The 17500-nt window shown below is 57.5% G+C and overlaps 1 protein-coding gene across 1 annotated transcript in view; it reads left to right on the top strand.

Moving 5' to 3' along the window:
* Positions 1-2352: 2352 nt before the first annotated feature.
* The window catches only part of LOC137309803 (embryonal Fyn-associated substrate-like), a gene marked incomplete at its 5' end in the record, with an annotated part of 19502 nt that continues 4354 nt past the window's right edge, over positions 2353-17500 (top strand). Inside the window, 4 exons of the mRNA XM_067977833.1 lie at positions 2353-3105; positions 8057-8209; positions 9620-9739; positions 17157-17231. Coding sequence (XP_067833934.1) covers positions 2353-3105; positions 8057-8209; positions 9620-9739; positions 17157-17231 — 1101 coding nt within the window. The remainder of the gene's footprint in view (positions 3106-8056; positions 8210-9619; positions 9740-17156; positions 17232-17500) is intronic.

Below are 17500 nucleotides of genomic sequence, written 5' to 3' on the forward strand. Positions count from 1 at the left end.
TATCAGGAGGAGGTGCCGAGGGGCAATGGGAGGCCTCATTTGCACAAATCTGCACTGTCAATGCAAGGGAGGGGTTTGGAGCAGAGGGCCCAGGCTCTCAGGATATCCCCAAACGCCTGCGGGCGAACAGCTGTGGCCCTGTGACTTTCCCACTGCCCGGCTGTCCCCTTTTTTCAAAGAGCTCAGGCCTCCTCCCCGCCTTCAGTCAGGGCCTGACAGCAACAAAAGATGAAGCAGGCCTCAGGAGGCCTCCGAGCTCCTCCTCCGCCCTCCTCCCCCTGCTTTTGGTTGACAAAGGCTTGATTCCTCGACCTGCTCCCTCCATCCCCCTCCTCAGGTCCCCCCACCGCCCCCGAGGGGTGAAAGGTCAGTCTCTGACCCCCATGGGGCGGTGGTGGGGAGAGGGGGGGGAGGGGAGGTATTGGGGGAGGGAGGGGGAGGGGAGGTATTGGGGGAGGGAGGGGGAGGGGAGGTATTGAGGGAGGGGAGTGGGAGAGGAGGAGGGGAGGTATTGGGAGAGAGGGAGGGGAGTGGGAGAGAGGAGGGAGGGGAGGTATTGGGAGAGAGGGAGGGGAGGTATTGGGGGAGAGAGGGGGAGGGGAGGTATTGGGAGAGAGAGGGGGAGGGGAGGTATTGGGAGAGAGGGGAAGGTATTGGGAGAGATGGGAGGGGAGTGGGAGAGAGGGGGAGGGGAGGTATTGGGAGAGAGAGGGGGAGGGGAGGTATTGGGAGAGAGGGGAAGGTATTGGGAGAGATGGGAGGGGAGTGGGAGAGAGGGGGAGGGGAGGTATTGGGAGAGTGGGAGGAGGTATTGGGGGAGAGGGAGGGGAGTGGGAGAGAGGGGGAGGGGAGGTATTGTGGGAGGGGAGGTATTGGGAGAGAGGGGGAGGGGAGGTATTGGGAGAGAGGGGAAGGTATTGGGAGAGATGGGAGGGGAGTGGGGAGAGAGGGGGAGGGGAGGTATTGTGGGAGGGGAGGTATTGGGAGAGGGGGAGGGGAGGTATTGGGAGAGAGGGGGAGGGGAGGTATTGGGAGAGAGGGGGAGGGGAGGTATTGGGAGAGGGGGAGGGGAGGTATTGGGGGAGAGGGGGAGGGGAGGTATTGGGAGAGAGGGGGAGGGGAGGTATTGGGAGAGGGGAAGGGAGGTATTGGGAGAGAGGGGGAGGGGAGGTATTGGGAGAGAGGGGGAGGGGAGGTATTGGGAGTGAGGGGGAGGGGAGGTATTGGGAGAGAGGGGGAGGGGAGGTATTGGGGGAGAGGGAGAGGGGAGATATTGGGGGAGAGGGGGGAGGGGAGGTATTGGGAGGGAGAGATATTGGGAGAGGGGGAGGGGAGTGGGAGAGAGGAGGAGGGGAGGTATTGGGAGAGGGGGGAGGGGAGGTATTGGGGGAGAGGGGGAGGGGAGGTATTGGGGGAGAGGGGGAGGGGAGTTAGTGGGAGTGAGGGGGAGGGGAGGTATTGGGAGTGAGGGGGAGGGGAGGTATTGGGAGTGAGGGGGAGGGGAGGTATTGGGAGTGAGGGGGAGGGGAGGTATTGGGAGAGAGGGGGAGGGGAGGTATTGGGTGAGAGGGGGAGGGGAGGTTTTGGGAGAGAGGGGGAGGGGAGGTATTGGGAGTGAGGGGGAGGGGAGGTTTTGGGGTGAGAGGGGGAGGGGAGGTATTGGGAGAGAGGGGGAGGGGAGGTTTTGGGAGAGAGGGGGAGGGGAGGTATTGGGAGAGAGGGGGAGGGGAGGTATTGGGTGAGAGGGGGAGGGGAGGTATTGGGAGAGAGGGGAGGTTTTGGGGAGAGAGGGGGAGGGGAGGTATTGGGAGAGGGGGAGGGGAGGTATTGGGAGGGGGAGGGGAGGTATTGGGAGAGAGGGGGAGGGAGGTATTGGGAGAGAGGGGGAGGGGAGGTATTGGGAGAGAGGGGGAGGGGAGATTTTGGTGAGAGGGGGGAGGGAGGTATTGGGAGAGAGGGGGGGGAGGTATTGGGAGAGAGGGGGAGGGGAGGTATTGGGAGAGAGGGGGAGGGGAGGTATTGGGAGGGGGGAGGAGAGGTATTGGGAGAGAGGGGGAGGGGAGGTATTGGGGGAGAGAGGGGGAGGGGGAAGTATTGGGAGAGAGGGGGAGGGGAGGTATTGGGAGAGAGGGGGAGGGGTGGTATTGGGAGAGGGGGAGGGGAGGTATTGGGGGAGAGAGCGGGAGGGGGAAGTATTGGGAGAAAGGGGATGGGAGGTATTGGGAGAGGAGGGAGGGGAGGTATTGGGAGGGGGGAGGAGAGGTAGTGGGATAGAGTAGGGAGGGGCTCGCAGAGATCTCGGCCCTGTCTGTTGTCTCACCATCTCCCCCTCTCTCTCTCCCCCCTTCCCTCCCCTCGCAGACCCTTCTGGCGAGGGCCCTCTACGACAACGTGGCGGAATGCCCTGACGAGCTCTCCTTCCGCCGGGGAGAGATTCTGATGGTCGTGGAGTGTGACATGGCCAAACTCGGGGGCTGGTGGCTCTGCTCCCTCCATGGCCGACGGGGGATCGTCCCCGGCAACCGACTGAAGCTTCTACAAGGCGCAAGGCCCCTCCCCTCGGCCCAGGAGACCGTCTGTCAGGTGCCCCCCTCGTTGGAGGGATCAGAAGTCGATCGGTTGCCCCCCTCGTTGGAGGGGTCAGAGGTCTATCAAGTGCCCCCCTCGTTGGAGGGGTCAGAGGTCTATCAAGTGCCCCCCTCGTTGGAGGGGTCAGAGGTCTATCAAGTGCCCCCCTCGTTGGAGGGGTCAGAGGTCTATCAAGTGCCCCCCTCGTTGGAGGGGTCAGAGGTCTATCAAGTGCCCCCCTTGTTGGAGGGGTCAGAGGTCGATCGAGTGCCCCCCTCGTTGCAGAGGTCAGAGGTCTATCGAGTGCCCCCCTCGTTGGAGAGGTCGTTGGTCGATCGGGGGCCCCCCTCGTTGGAGGGGTCAGAGGTCTATCAAGTGCCCCCCTCGTTGGAGAGGTCAGAGGTCGATCGGGCGCCCCCCTCGTCGGAGAGGTCAGAGGTCGAGCGGGCGCCCCCCTCGTCGGAGAGGTCAGAGGTCGATCGGTGTCCTTCCTTGGCCAACAAACGCAGCTCAGAGGCTGGAAGCCACGAGGGAAAGGTGAGAACTTTGGACTGGGGATCCAAAGGGTCGGGGAAATGGAGGCCTCAAATCTTCGAACCCCAGACGTTCCAGCCCAGAAACAGGCCATTCGGCCCAACAGGTCCATGCTGGTGTTCATGCTCCACACGAGCCTCCTCCCTCCCTACTCCATCTCACCCTATCACCATTTCCTTCTATTCCTTTCTCCCTCATGTGTTTATCGAGCTTCCCCTTAAATCCATCTACATTCTCCCCCTGCTCTTTCCCCCTCTCCCTGCAAATGTTTTCCCTTCAAGTATTTCTCCAATTCCCTTTTGAAAGTTATTATTGAATCTGCTTCCACCGCCCTTTCAAGGCAGTGAATTCCAGATCATCACAACTCGCTGCGTAAAAAAATGTTTCCTCATCTCCCCCTCTGGCTCTTTCGCCGATCGCCTTAAATCCGTGTCCTCTGGTCACCGACCCTCCTGCCCCCTGGAAACAGTCTCTCCTTATTGACTCTCTCAAAACCCTTCCTGATTTTGAACCCCTCGATCAAATCTCCCCTTAACCTTCTCTGCTCTGAGGAGAACAACCCCAGCTTCTCCAGTCTCTCCACATCACTGAAGTCCCTCATCCCTGGAACCATTCTAGTAAATCTCCTCCGCACCCTCTCTAAGGCCCTGACATCCTTCCTAAAGTGCGGTGCCCAGAATTGGACCCAATACTCCAGCTGGGGCCTAACCAGTGATTTGTAAAGGTTTAGCGTAACTTCCTGGTCGACCATTTAGGACTGAGATGAAGAGGAATTTCTTCACTCAGAGGGTTGCGAATCTTTGGAATTCTCTACCCCAGAGGGCTGCGGATGCTCAGTCATCGAGTATATTCAAGGCTGAGATCGATAGATTTTTGGGGAATCGAGGGATAGGGGGATCAGTCGGGAAAGTGGAGTTGAGGTCGAAGATCAGCCATGATCCCATTGAATGGCGGAGCAGGCTCGAGAGGGGCCGAATGGCCCACTCCTGCTCCTATTTCTTATGTTCTTGTCACCACTGTAAACTTCCTTCCAGTCTGAAAAACAACCGTTCACCACTACTCTCTGCTTTCTGTCCCTGAGACAATTTTGTATCCACGCTGTCACTGTCCCTTTAATCCCACTGCCTTTAATTTCGCTAACAAGTCTATTATGTGGCACTTTATCAAATGCCTTTTGAAAGTCCATATACACAACATCCACCGCACTCCCCTCATGAACCCTCTCCGTTACTTCATCACAGAACTCAATCAACTCAGTCAAACACGATTTGCCTTTAACAAATCCGTGCTGACTTTCATTTATTGGCCCAGAATTCTCCAAGTGACAATTAATTTTGTCCCGGATTATTGTCTCGAAAAGTTTCCCCACCACCGACGTTAGGCTGACTGGCCTGTAATTGCCGGGTTTGTCCCTCTCCCCTTTTTTGAACAGGGGTGTAACATTTGCAATCCTCCAGTCCTCTGGCACCACCCCCGTATCGATGGATGATTGGAAGATTGTGGCCAGAGCCTCCGCAATTTCCACCCTTACTTCCCTCAGTAACCGAGGATGCATCCCATCTGGGCCCGGAGACTTTCCTACTTTGATTACTGTCAATCTTTGAGCCCTTCCATAATCTTAAAGACCTCGATCACCCCTCAGCCTTCTCTCTTCTAGAAAAGAGCCCCAGCCTGTTCAATCTTTCCTGATAGGTAGAACCTCTCAGTTATGGTATCATCCGAGTAAATCTTTTTTGCACCTTCTTCAGTGCCTCTATATCCTTTTTATAATATGGAGACCAGAACTGTGCACAGTGCTCCAAGTGTGATATGGAGACCAGAACTGTACACAGTGCTCCAAGTGTGATATGGAGACCAGAACTGTGCACAGTGCTCCAAGTGTGATATGGAGACCAGAACTGTGCACAGTGCTCCAAGTGTGATATGGAGACCAGAACTGTGCACAGTGCTCCAAGTGTGATATGGAGACCAGAACTGTACACAGTGCTCCAAGTGTGATATGGAGACCAGAACTGTACACAGTGCTCCAAGTGTGATATGGAGACCAGAACTGTACACAGTGCTCCAAGTGTGATATGGAGACCAGAACTGTACACAGTGCTCCAAGTGTGGTCCAACCAAGGTTCTATACAAGTTTAACCTGAAAGGGCAGTAGAAGCCGATGCAATAGTGACGTTTAATAAAGTGAATTGGATCGATATTTGAGAAGGAAAATTTTGCAGGGATTTGGGGAAAGAACAGACAGGGGTCAGATTGGATAGCTCTTTCAAAGAGCCAGCACAGGTACGATGGGCTGAATGGCCTCTTTCTGTGCGGTAAGGTCAAGTGATTCCTGTACTGTACGCTCCGATTGATCGAATGCCCTTACTCGCCCACTGTGACTCTGGCTTGCTGTGTGCATAATTTCGGGTGTGGTGAGATCTGTCACAGAGTTGCCCAAGGGATTGCTGAGTGTAATATTTCATTTGGAATTCCTGCCCCGACTTCATGTGACGAAATTGGGAAGAAGATTGCGGTGTTCAGCTGAGAGTGTGGATTGATCATGCCTGAACCCGCCCTGGGAGTGTTTGACGGGACAGTGTAGAGGGAGCTTTACTCTGTATCTAACCCTGTACCTGACCCTGGGAGTGTTTGATGGGACAGTGTAGAGGGAGCTTTACTCTGTATCTAACCCTGTACCTGCCCCGGGAGTGTTTGATGGGACAGTGTAGAGGGAGCTTTACTCTGTATCTAACCCTGTACCTGCCCTGGGAGTGTTTGACGGGACAGTGTAGAGGGAGCTTTACTCTGTATCTAACCCTGTACCTGACCTTGGGAGTGTTTGATGGGACAGTGTAGAGGGAGCTTTACTCTGTATCTAACCCAGTACCTGCCCCTGGGAGTGTTTGATGGGACAGTGTAGAGGGAGCTTTACTCTGTATCTAACTCTGTACGTGCCCTGGGAGTGTTTGATGGGACAGTGTAGAGGGAGCTTTACTCGTATCTAACCCTGTACCTGCCCTGGGAGTGTTTGATGGGACAGTGTAGAGGGAGCTTTACTCTGTATCTAACCCTGTACCTGCCCTGGGAGTGTTTGATGGGACAGTGTAGAGGGAGCTTTACTCTGTATCTAACCCTGTACCTGCCCTGGGTGTGTTTGACGGGACAGTGTAGAGGGAGCTTTACTCTGTATCTAACCCTGTACCTGCCCTGGGAGTGTTTGACGGGACAGTGTAGAGGGAGCTTTACTCTGTATCTAACCCAGTACCTGCCCCTGGGAGTGTTTGACGGGACAGTGTAGAGGGAGCTTTACTCTGTATCTGACCCTGTACCTGCCCTGGGAGTGTTTGATGGGACAGTGTAGAGGGAGCTTTACTCTGTATCTAACCCTGTACCTGCCCCTGGGAGTGTTTGATGGGACAGTGTAGAGGGAGCTTTACTCTGTATCTAACCCTGTACCTGCCCTGGGAGTGTTTGCTGGGACAGTGTAGAGGGAGCTTTACTCTGTATCTAACCCTGTACCTGCCCTGGGAGTGTTTGATGGGACAGTGTAGAGGGAGCTTCACTCTGTATCTAACCCTGTACCTGCCCTGGGAGTGTTTGATGGGACAGTGTAGAGGGAGCTTTACTCTGTATCTAACCCTGTACCTGACCCTGGGAGTGTTTGATGGGACAGTGTAGAGGGAGATTTACTCTGTATCTAACCCCCTGCACCTGCCCTGGGAGTGTTTGATGGGACGGTGTGGAGGGAGCTTTACTCTGTATCTAACCCTGTACCTGCCCCGGGAGTGTTTGATGGGACAGTGTAGAGGGAGCTTTACTCTGTATCTAACCCTGTACCTGACCCTGGGAGTGTTTGATGGGACAGTGTGGAGGGAGCTTTACTCTGTATCTGACCCTGGGAGTGTTTGATGGGACGGTGTAGAGGGAGCTTTACTCTGTATCTAACCCTGTACCTGACCCTGGGAGTGTTTGATGGGACGGTGTAGAGGGAGCTTTACTCTGTATCTAACCCTGTACCTGACCCTGGGAGTGTTTGATGGGACAGTGTAGAGGGAGCTTTACTCTGTATCTAACCCTGTACCTGCCCTGGGAGTGTTTGACGGGACAGTGTAGAGGGAGCTTTACTCTGTATCTAACCCTGTACCTGCCCTGGGAGTGTTTGATGGGACAGTGTAGAGGGAGCTTTACTCTGTATCTAACCCTGTACCTGCCCTGGGAGTGTTTGACGGGACAGTGTAGAGGGAGCTTTACTCTGTATCTAACCCTGTACCTGACCCTGGGAGTGTTTGACGGGACAGTGTAGAGGGAGCTTTACTCTGTATCTAACCCTGTACCTGCCCTGGGAGTGTTTGATGGGACAGTGTAGAGGGAGCTTTACTCTGTATCTAACCCTGTACCTGACCCTGGGAGTGTTTGATGGGACAGTGTAGAGGGAGCTTTACTCTGTATCTAACCCTGTACCTGCCCTGGGAGTGTTTGATGGGACAGTGTAGAGGGAGCTTTACTCTGTATCTAACCCTGTACCTGCCCCTGGGAGTGTTTGATGGGACAGTGTAGAGGGAGCTTTACTCTGTATCTAACCCTGTACCTGCCCTGGGAGTGTTTGATGGGACAGTGTAGAGGGAGCTTTACTCTTTATCTAACCCTGTACCTGCCCTGGGAGTGTTTGATGGGACAGTGTAGAGGGAGCTTTACTCTGTATCTAACCCTGTACCTGCCCTGGGAGTGTTTGATGGGACAGTGTAGAGGGAGCTTTACTCTGTATCTAACCCTGTACCTGCCCTGGGAGTGTTTGATGGGACAGTGTAGAGGGAGCTTTACTCTGTATCTAACCCTGTACCTGCCCTGGGAGTGTTTGATGGGACAGTGTAGAGGGAGCTTTACTCTGTATCTAACCCTGTACCTGACCCTGGGAGTGTTTGACGGGACAGAGTGGAATCACCATTTTTCCCCGTTTTTTCCTCACCCACAGGCTTCCGAAGTTCCCGATCGGGAGACTGAATCCAGTTCTGACTTGCGGCTGACAGCGGAGGAGAACGAGTACATGATTCCCGACTCGGAGATTTACAAGATGCCGACAGTCGGGGGACTCGTCGAGAGCAGAGCTGTGGAGATACAGCAAGAGGTGGGACTCCATTGCACCCCATTGGGACAGAATGGCCTCCCCTCGCTGACCCTGGGCTCCCCGGCAGAAGGCGCCCCCCATCTCTAGTGGTAGAGTCCTGGGCTCCCCTTCACAGTGAGTCTCGTGGTAGAATCTTGGGCGCCCCCCATCATAGTGAGTCCAGTGGTAGAGTCCTGGGCTTCCCCCCCCCCCGTCATATTGAGTCTAGTGGTAGAGTCCTGGGCTCCCCCTTCAGAGTGACTCTAGTGGTAGAGTCCTGGGTTCCCCTTGGAATGGGTTTAATTGTGGGGCCCTGGGATCCCCCTTTATCGTGAGTCTAGTGGTAGAGTCCTCGGCTCCCCAATCACAGGGGTCGATGGGTCCAATGGTAGAGTCCTGGGCTCTCCAATCACAGGGGTCGATGGGTCTAATGGTAGAGTCCTGGGCTGTCCAATCACAGGTGTCGATGGGTCCAATGGTAGAGTCCTGGGCTCCCCAATCACAGGGGTCGATGGGTCTAATGGTAGAGTCCTGGGCTCTCCAATCACAGGGGTCGATGGGTCTAATGGTGGAGTCCTGGGCTCTCCAATCACAGGGGTCGATGGGTCGAATGGTGGAGTCCTGGGCTCTCCAATCACAGGGGTCGATGGGTCGAATGGTGGAGTCCTGGGCTCTCCAATCACAGGGGTCGATGGGTCTAATGGTAGAGTCCTGGGCTCTCCAATCACAGGGGTCGATGGGTCTAATGGTAGAGTCCTGGGCTCTCCAATCACAGGGGTCGATGGGTCTAATGGCAGAGTCCTGCGCTCTCCAATCACAGGTGTCAATGGGTCTAATGGTAGAGTCCTGGGCTCTCCAAACACAGGGGTCGATGGGTCTAATGGTAGAGTCCTGGACTGTCCAATCACAGGGGTCGATGGGTCTAATGGTAGAGTCCTGGGCTGTCCAATCACAGGGGTCGATGGGTCTAATGGTAGAGTCCTGGGCTCTCCAATCACAGGTGTCGATGGGTCTAATGGTAGAGTCCTGGGCTCTCCAATCACAGGGGTCGATGGGTCCAATGGTGGAGTCCTGGGCTCTCCAATCACAGGGGTCGATGGGTCTAATGGTAGAGTCCTGGGCTCTCCAATCACAGGTGTCGATGGGTCGAATGGTAGAGTCCTGGGCTCTCCAATCACAGGGGTCGATGGGTCTAATGGTAGAGTCCTGGGCTCTCCAATCACAGGGGTCGATGGGTCTAATGGTGGAGTCCTGGGCTCTCCAATCACAGGGGTCGATGGGTCTAATGGTGGAGTCCTGGGCTCTCCAATCACAGGGCTGCGTTACCACGTAACGATTCCCCCCCTCCCACCCCAGGGATAGGTTTTGAAGCCCCCCTGGTCCGTCTCTATTGAAGCCCCCTCATCACTATCCCATTCCCTCTTTCCGCAGGTGTACAACACGCCATCGCTCGCTGGCTGGGGGACAGAACGACCGCCCCTCAGGGACATCCCCCCAACTCCCCATCACCCCCCCGACATCGAGGGAGAGCGTCCCACAGCACAGCAAGAGGTGAGAGACGGAAGAACCTTACACCCCCACTTCCACACCCCAATGGCACCTCCCATACACCCCCATCCCCCACACCCCAATGGCATCTGCCGCCCCCATCCCCCACATCCTAATGGCCACTCCCATCCCCCCATCCCACACACCCCAATGGCACGTCCCACCCCACCCCCCACGCACCAATGGCATCTCCCACCCCCCAATCCCCCACAGCCCAATGGCACGTCCCACCCCATCCCCCACGCACCAATGGAACCTCCCAACCCCATCCCCCCACACCCCAATGGCATCTCCCACCCCACCCCCCACGCACCAATGGGACCACCCACCCCCCAATCCCCCACACCCCAATGGGACCTCCCACCCCCCAATCCCCCACACCCCAATGGGACCTCCCACCCCCCAATCCCACACACCCCAATCCCTCACCCCCAATGGGACCACCCACCCCCCAATGGGACCACCCACCCCCCAATCCCCCACCCCCCAATGGGACCACCCACCCCCCAATCCCCCACACCCCAATGGGACCACCCACCCCCCAATCCCTCACCCCCAATGGAACCTCCCACCATCAGACCCCCACACTCACAAAGCAAAAAAAAACGAAAGACCCCCGTTTCCTCGACCCCCTCTCCCCACCTCAGGACGTCCCAAAGCTTCACAGTCAATGAAGTATTTCTGAAGTGCGCTCCCTGTTGTAATGAAGGAAACACGGCAGCCGATTTGCGCACAGCAAGATCCCACAAACAGCAATGTGATAAATGACCCAGATCATGTGTTTTTTTCAGTGATGTTTGTTTGAGGGATAAATATCGGCCCCAGGATACACCGGGGAGAACTCCCCCCTGCTCTTCTTCCAATAGTGGGCCGTGGGATCTTTTACATCCCACCCGAGAGGGGCAGACGGGGCCCTCGGTTTAACGTCTCATCCCGAAAGACGGCACCTCCGACAGTGCGGCGCTCCCTCAGTACCGACCCTCCGACAGTGTTTGACGGGACAGTGTAGAGGGAGCTTTACTCTGTATCTAACCCTGTACCTGACCCTGGGAGTGTTTGATGGGACAGTGTAGAGGAAGCTTTACTCTGTATCTAACCCTGTACCTGACCCTGGGAGTGTTTGATGGGACAGTGCAGAGGGAGCTTTACTCTGCATCTAACCCTGTACCTGCCCTGGGAGTGTTTGATGGGACAGTGTAGAGGGAGCTTTACTCTGTATCTAACCCTGTACCTGACCCTGGGAGTGTTTGACGGGACAGTGTAGAGGGAGCTTTACTCTGTATCTAACCCTGTACCTGCCCTGGGAGTGTTTGACGGGACAGTGTAGAGGGAGCTTTACTCTGTATCTAACCCTGTACCTGACCCTGGGAGTGTTTGACGGGACAGTGTAGAGGGAGCTTTACTCTGTATCTAACCCTGTACCTGACCCTGGGAGTGTTTGATGGGACAGTGTAGAGGGAGCTTTACTCTGTATCTAACCCTGTACCTGACCCTGGGAGTGTTTGATGGGACAGTGTAGAGGGAGCTTTACTCTGTATCTAACCCTGTACCTGCCCCTGGGAGTGTTTGATGGGACAGTGTAGAGGGAGCTTTACTCTGTATCTAACCCTGTACCTGCCCTGGGAGTGTTTGATGGGACGGTGTAGAGGGAGCTTTACTCTGTATCTAACCCTGTACCTGCCCCTGGGAGTGTTTGACGGGACAGTGTAGAGGGAGCTTTACTCTGTATCTAACCCTGTACCTGCCCTGGGAGTGTTTGATGGGACAGTGTAGAGGGAGCTTTACTCTGTATCTAACCCTGTACCTGACCCTGGGAGTGTTTGATGGGACAGTGTAGAGGGAGCTTTACTCTGTATCTAACCCTGTACCTGACCCTGGGAGTGTTTGATGAGACAGTGTAGAGGGAGCTTTACTCTGTATCTAACCCTGTACCTGCCCTGGGAGTGTTTGATGGGACGGTGTAGAGGGAGCTTTACTCTGTATCTAACCCTGTACCTGACCCTGGGAGTGTTTGATGGGACGGTGTAGAGGGAGCTTTACTCTGTATCTAACCCGTGCTGTACCTGCCCTGGGAGTGTTTGACGGGACAGTGTAGAGGGAGCTTTACTCTGTATCTAACCCTGTACCTGCCCTGGGAGTGTTTGATGGGACAGTGTAGAGGGAGCTTTACTCTGTATCTAACCCTGTACCTGACCCTGGGAGTGTTTGATGAGACAGTGTAGAGGGAGCTTTACTCTGTATCTAACCCTGTACCTGCCCTGGGAGTGTTTGATGGGACGGTGTAGAGGGAGCTTTACTCTGTATCTAACCCTGTACCTGCCCTGGGAGTGTTTGATGGGACGGTGTAGAGGGAGCTTTACTCTGTATCTAACCCTGTACCTGACCCTGGGAGTGTTTGATGGGACGGTGTAGAGGGAGCTTTACTCTGTATCTAACCCTGTACCTGCCCTGGGAGTGTTTGACGGGACAGTGTAGAGGGAGCTTTACTCTGTATCTAACCCTGTACCTGACCCTGGGAGTGTTTGATGGGACGGTGTAGAGGGAGCTTTACTCTGTATCTAACCCTGTACCTGCCCTGGGAGTGTTTGATGGGACAGTGTAGAGGGAGCTTTACTCTGTATCTAACCCTGTACCTGCCCTGGGAGTGTTTGACGGGACAGTGTAGAGGGAGCTTTACTCTGTATCTAACCCTGTACCTGCCCTGGGAGTGTTTGACGGGACAGTGTAGAGGGAGCTTTACTCTGTATCTAACCCTGTACCTGACCCTGGGAGTGTTTGATGGGACAGTGTAGAGGGAGCTTTACTCTGTATCTAACCCTGTACCTGACCCTGGGAGTGTTTGATGGGACAGTGTAGAGGGAGCTTTACTCTGTATCTAACCCTGTACCTGACCCTGGGAGTGTTTGACGGGACAGTGTAGAGGGAGCTTTACTCTGTATCTAACCCTGTACCTGACCCTGGGAGTGTTTGATGGGACAGTGTAGAGGGAGCTTTACTCTGTATCTAACCCTGTACCTGACCCTGGGAGTGTTTGATGGGGACGGTGTAGAGGGAGCTTTACTCTGTATCTAACCCTGTACCTGCCCTGGGAGTGTTTGACGGGACAGTGTAGAGGGAGCTTTACTCTGTATCTAACCCTGTACCTGACCCTGGGAGTGTTTCACGGGACAGTGTAGAGGGAGTTTTACTCTGTATCTAACCCTGTACCTGCCCTGGGAGTGTTTGATGGGGACGGTGTAGAGGGAGCTTTACTCTGTATCTAACCCTGTACCTGCCCTGGGAGTGTTTGACGGGACAGTGTAGAGGGAGCTTTACTCTGTATCTAACCCTGTACCTGACCCTGGGAGTGTTTCACGGGACAGTGTAGAGGGAGTTTTACTCTGTATCTAACCCTGTACCTGCCCTGGGAGTGTTTGACGGGACAGTGTAGAGGGAGCTTTACTCTGTATCTAACCCTGTACCTGACCCTGGGAGTGTTTGACGGGACAGTGTAGAGGGAGCTTTACTCTGTATCTAACCCTGTACCTGACCCTGGGAGTGTTTGATGGGACAGTGTAGAGGGAGCTTTACTCTGTATCTAACCCTGTACCTGACCCTGGGAGTGTTTCACGGGACAGTGTAGAGGGAGCTTTACTCTGTATCTAACCCTGTACCTGCCCTGGGAGTGTTTGACGGGACAGTGTAGAGGGAGCTTTACTCTGTATCTAACCCTGTACCTGCCCTGGGAGTGTTTGACGGGACAGTGTAGAGGGAGCTTTACTCTGTATCTAACCCTGTACCTGCCCTGGGAGTGTTTGATGGGACAGTGTAGAGGGAGCTTTACTCTGTATCTAACCCTGTACCTGCCCTGGGAGTGTTTGATGGGACAGTGTAGAGGGAGCTTTACTCTGTATCTAACCCTGTACCTGACCCTGGGAGTGTTTGACGGGACAGTGTAGAGGGAGCTTTACTCTGTATCTAACCCTGTACCTGCCCTGGGAGTGTTTGATGGGACAGTGTAGAGGGAGCTTTACTCTGTATCTAACCCTGTACCTGCCCTGGGAGTGTTTGACGGGACAGTGTAGAGGGAGCTCTAATCTGTATCTAACCCTCTACCTCCAGGTCTACAATGTCCCATCTTCCATCCTGAAGGACCTATCTGGAGATGAGACCTACAACGTGCCATCAGGCATGGCCAGGAGAACGGCCCAGGAGCCCTCGAGCGAGGAGCTGTATGACTCTCCGCGGGGCTCTGGCGGTCTGGCGACGCCCCCCCCCAGTCGAGCGGCTGGGCGAGCTGCGGCTCTCGGTGTTGGCTGCCTCCTCCCGGTTGCTGGAGTCCGTGAGCCAGGGGCTGGGCGGCCGGCAATGGGCCGAGGCGGAGAGCAGCGGGGTGGGGGGTTCGGGCCAGGGGCCTGGGCCGCTGGTTGAGCGAGTTCCTGGCCTGCGCTCGAGCCGGAGGCCTCGGGCCGGGGCTGGGGCCTGACCTGGAGGGCCTGGAGCAGGCCCTGGGCCTCTTGGCCAAGCTGAGCCTGCGGGTGGAGGGCTGGGAGCGGGGAGAGGCCGGGAGCCTCTCGGGCCTTCAGGACCTGAGCCAGTTCGAGGCTGTGGTTGGGAGGATCGTGCGCCACACGGAGAGCCTGGCCTCCCTCCTCCTCCTCCTCCTCCTCCCCCTCCCCCCCACCCCGGGGTCGCCTCAGGCCCCGGCCCTCCCTCCTCCTCCCCTCCTCGCCCTCGGAGGGACGCCCACCCGCAGGCCCCTGCCTCCCCTCCCTGAGCCCGGGGCCAAGGCCGCCATCCAGACCAGGCCTCTCCCGCCCACCCCGGCCTACTCCCGGGACCAGCCCAGCAACGGGACCAATGAGTACGAGGGGCTGCACCTCACCGAGGAGCAGCAGTACGTCCAATTGCAGGTGGGTGCTGGGGAGGGGTCGAGGGGCGGGAGGGTGACGAGGGGTCGAGGGTGGGAGGGGCCGAGGGGTAGAAATGAAGACCAGGCCCCGCCCTGTCGGGTTGCGTGGGCCGCACTGGGTCTGGGGGTTGGGGGTCTGGGGGTCTGGGGTTTGGGGTCTGGGGATTGGGGTTCTGGGGGTCGGGGTTCTGGGGATTGGGGGTCTGGGGATTGGGGTTCTGGGGGTCTGGGGTTTGGGGTCTGGGGATTGGGGTCTGGGGGTCGGGGTTCTGGGGATTGGGGTTCTTGGGAATTGGGGGTTGGGGGTCTGGGGATCGGGGTCTGGGGATTGGGGGTCTGGGGGTTGGGGGTCTGGGGATTGGGGTCTGGGGGTTGGGGTCCTGGGGATCGGGGTTCTGGGGATTGGGGTCTGGGGGTTGGGGTCCTGGGGATCGGGGTTCTGGGGATCGGGGGTCTGGGGATCGGGGTTCTGGGGATTGGGGTCTGGGGGTTGGGGTCCTGGGGATCGGGGTTCTGGGGATCGGGGGTCTGGGGGTTGGGGGTCTGGGGATTGGGGTCCTGGGGGTCGGGGTTCTGGGGGTCGGGGGTCGGGGGTCTGGGGGTCTGGGGATTGGGGTCTGGGGATTGGGGTTCTGGGGATTGGGGGTCTGGGGATTGGGGTTCTGGGGATTGGGGGTCTGGGGATTGGGGTCTGGGGATTGGGGTTCTGGGGATTGGGGGTCTGGGGATTGGGGTCCTGGGGGTTGGGGGTCTGGGGGTTGGGGTTCTGGGGATTGGGGTTCTGGGGATTGGGGGTCTGGGGATTGGGGGTCTGGGGATTGGGGTTCTGGGGATTGGGGGTCTGGGGATTGGGGGTCTGGGGGTTGGGGGTCTGGGGATCGGGGTTCTGGGGATTGGGGGTCTGGGGGTCTGGGGAATGGGGTTCTGGGGATCGGGTTCTGGGGATCGGGTTCTGGGGATCGGGGTCTGGGGATCGGGGTCTGGGGATCGGGGTCTGGGGATCGGGGTCTGGGGAATGGGGTCTGGGGATCGGGGTCTGGGGATCGGGGTCTGGGGATCGGGTTCTGGGGATCGGGGTCTGGGGAATGGGGTCTGGGGATCGGGGTCTGGGGATCGGGGTCTGGGGATCGGGGTCTGGGGATCGGGGTCTGGGGAATGGGGTCTGGGGATCGGGGTCTGGGGATCGGGGTCTGGGGATCGGGGTCTGGGGATTGGGGTCTGGGGAATGGGGTCTGGGGAATGAGGTCTGGGGATCGGGGTCTGGGGATCGGGGTCTGGGGGTTGAGTTCTGGGGTTTGGGGTCCTGGGGACTGGGGTTCTAGGGATTGGGGGTCCTGGGGGTTGGGGTCTGGGGATTGGGGTTTGGGGATTGGGGTCTGGGGGTTGGGGTCTGGGGATTGGGGTTTGGGGTCTGGGGATCGGGGTCTGGGGATCGGGGTCTGGGGGTCGGGGTCTGGGGGTCGGGGTCTGGGGGTCGGGGTCTGGGGGTCGGGGTCTGGGGGTCGGGGTCTGGGGGTCGGGGTCTGGGGGTCGGGGTCTGGGGGTTAGGGTCCTGGGGGTTGGGGGTCTGGGGATCGGGGGTCTGGGGAAGGGGGTCTGGGGATTGGGGTTTGGGGTCTGGGGATCGGGGTCTGGGGATCGGGGTCTGGGGATCGGGGTCTGGGGGTCGGGGTCTGGGGGTCGGGGTCTGGGGGTTAGGGTCCTGGGGGTTGGGGGTCTGGGGATCGGGGGTCTGGGGAAGGGGGTCTGGGGATTGGGGTTTGGGGTCTGGGGATCGGGGGTCTGGGGATTGGGGGTCTGGGGAATGGGTCTGGGGTCTGGGGGTTGGGGGTCTGGGGATTGAGGTTCTGGGGATTGGGGTCTGGGGATTGGGGTCTGGGGATTGGGGTCTGGGGATTGGGGTCTGGGGATTGGGGTCTGGGGATTGGGGTTTGGGGATTGGGTCTGGGGATTGGGGTCTGGGGATTGGGGTCCTGGGGATTGGGGTCTGGGGATTGGGGTCTGGGGATTGGGGTCTGGGGATTGGGGTCTGGGGATTGGGGTCTGGGGATTGGGGGACTGGGGATTGGGGTCTGGGGATTGGGGTCTGGGGATTGGGGTCTGGGGATTGGGGTCTGGGAATTGGGGTCTGGGGATTGGGGTCTGGGGATTGGGGTTTGGGGATTGGGGATTGGGGATTGGGTCTGGGGATCGGGGGTTTGGGGATTGGGGATTGGGGATCGGGGGTTTGGGGTTTGGGGTTTGGGGATTGGGGTTTGGGGTTTGGGGATCGGGGGTTTGGGGATTGGGTCTGGGGATTGGGGATCGGGGTCTGGGGATCGGGGTCTGGGGTTTGCGGTCTGGGGATCGGGGGTTTGGGGTTTGGGGATTGGGGATTGGGGTCTGGGTCTGGGGTTTGGGGATTGGGGATTGGGGGTCTGGGGATCGGGGGTTTGGGGTTTGGGGATTGGGGTCTGGGTCTGGGGTTTGGGGATTGGGGTCTGGTCTGCCCCGGCCTCACTAATCTCCCTGTTTATTTCACACTCTCAGGGGAGGGAGGTCCCTGACCTCTGCCAGAAGGAGGCCTCGACTAACCGGGAGATCACGGATCCTGCAGACAACCAGGTGAGACCGAGATACAAACACTGACCTCCCGCTCTCTGACCCCTCGACCTGTCCGTGTGATTCACCCCGATCTCGGTCTCAATCGTCATCTCTCTGCCCCTGTTCCTCTCCCCCCCCCTCTCTCTTCCCCCCCCTCTCTCTCTCTGTGTCTCTCTCGCTCTCTCTCTCTCTCTCCCTCTCTGTGTGTACCTCTCTCTCTTTCTCTCTCTCTAATTCTCTCTCTCTCTTTCACTCGCTATCTGTCTTTCTCTCTCTCTCTCTTTCTATCT

Source organism: Heptranchias perlo, unplaced genomic scaffold (assembly GCF_035084215.1).
Source record: "Heptranchias perlo isolate sHepPer1 unplaced genomic scaffold, sHepPer1.hap1 HAP1_SCAFFOLD_1808, whole genome shotgun sequence".
Classification (NCBI taxonomy): domain Eukaryota; kingdom Metazoa; phylum Chordata; class Chondrichthyes; order Hexanchiformes; family Hexanchidae; genus Heptranchias; species Heptranchias perlo.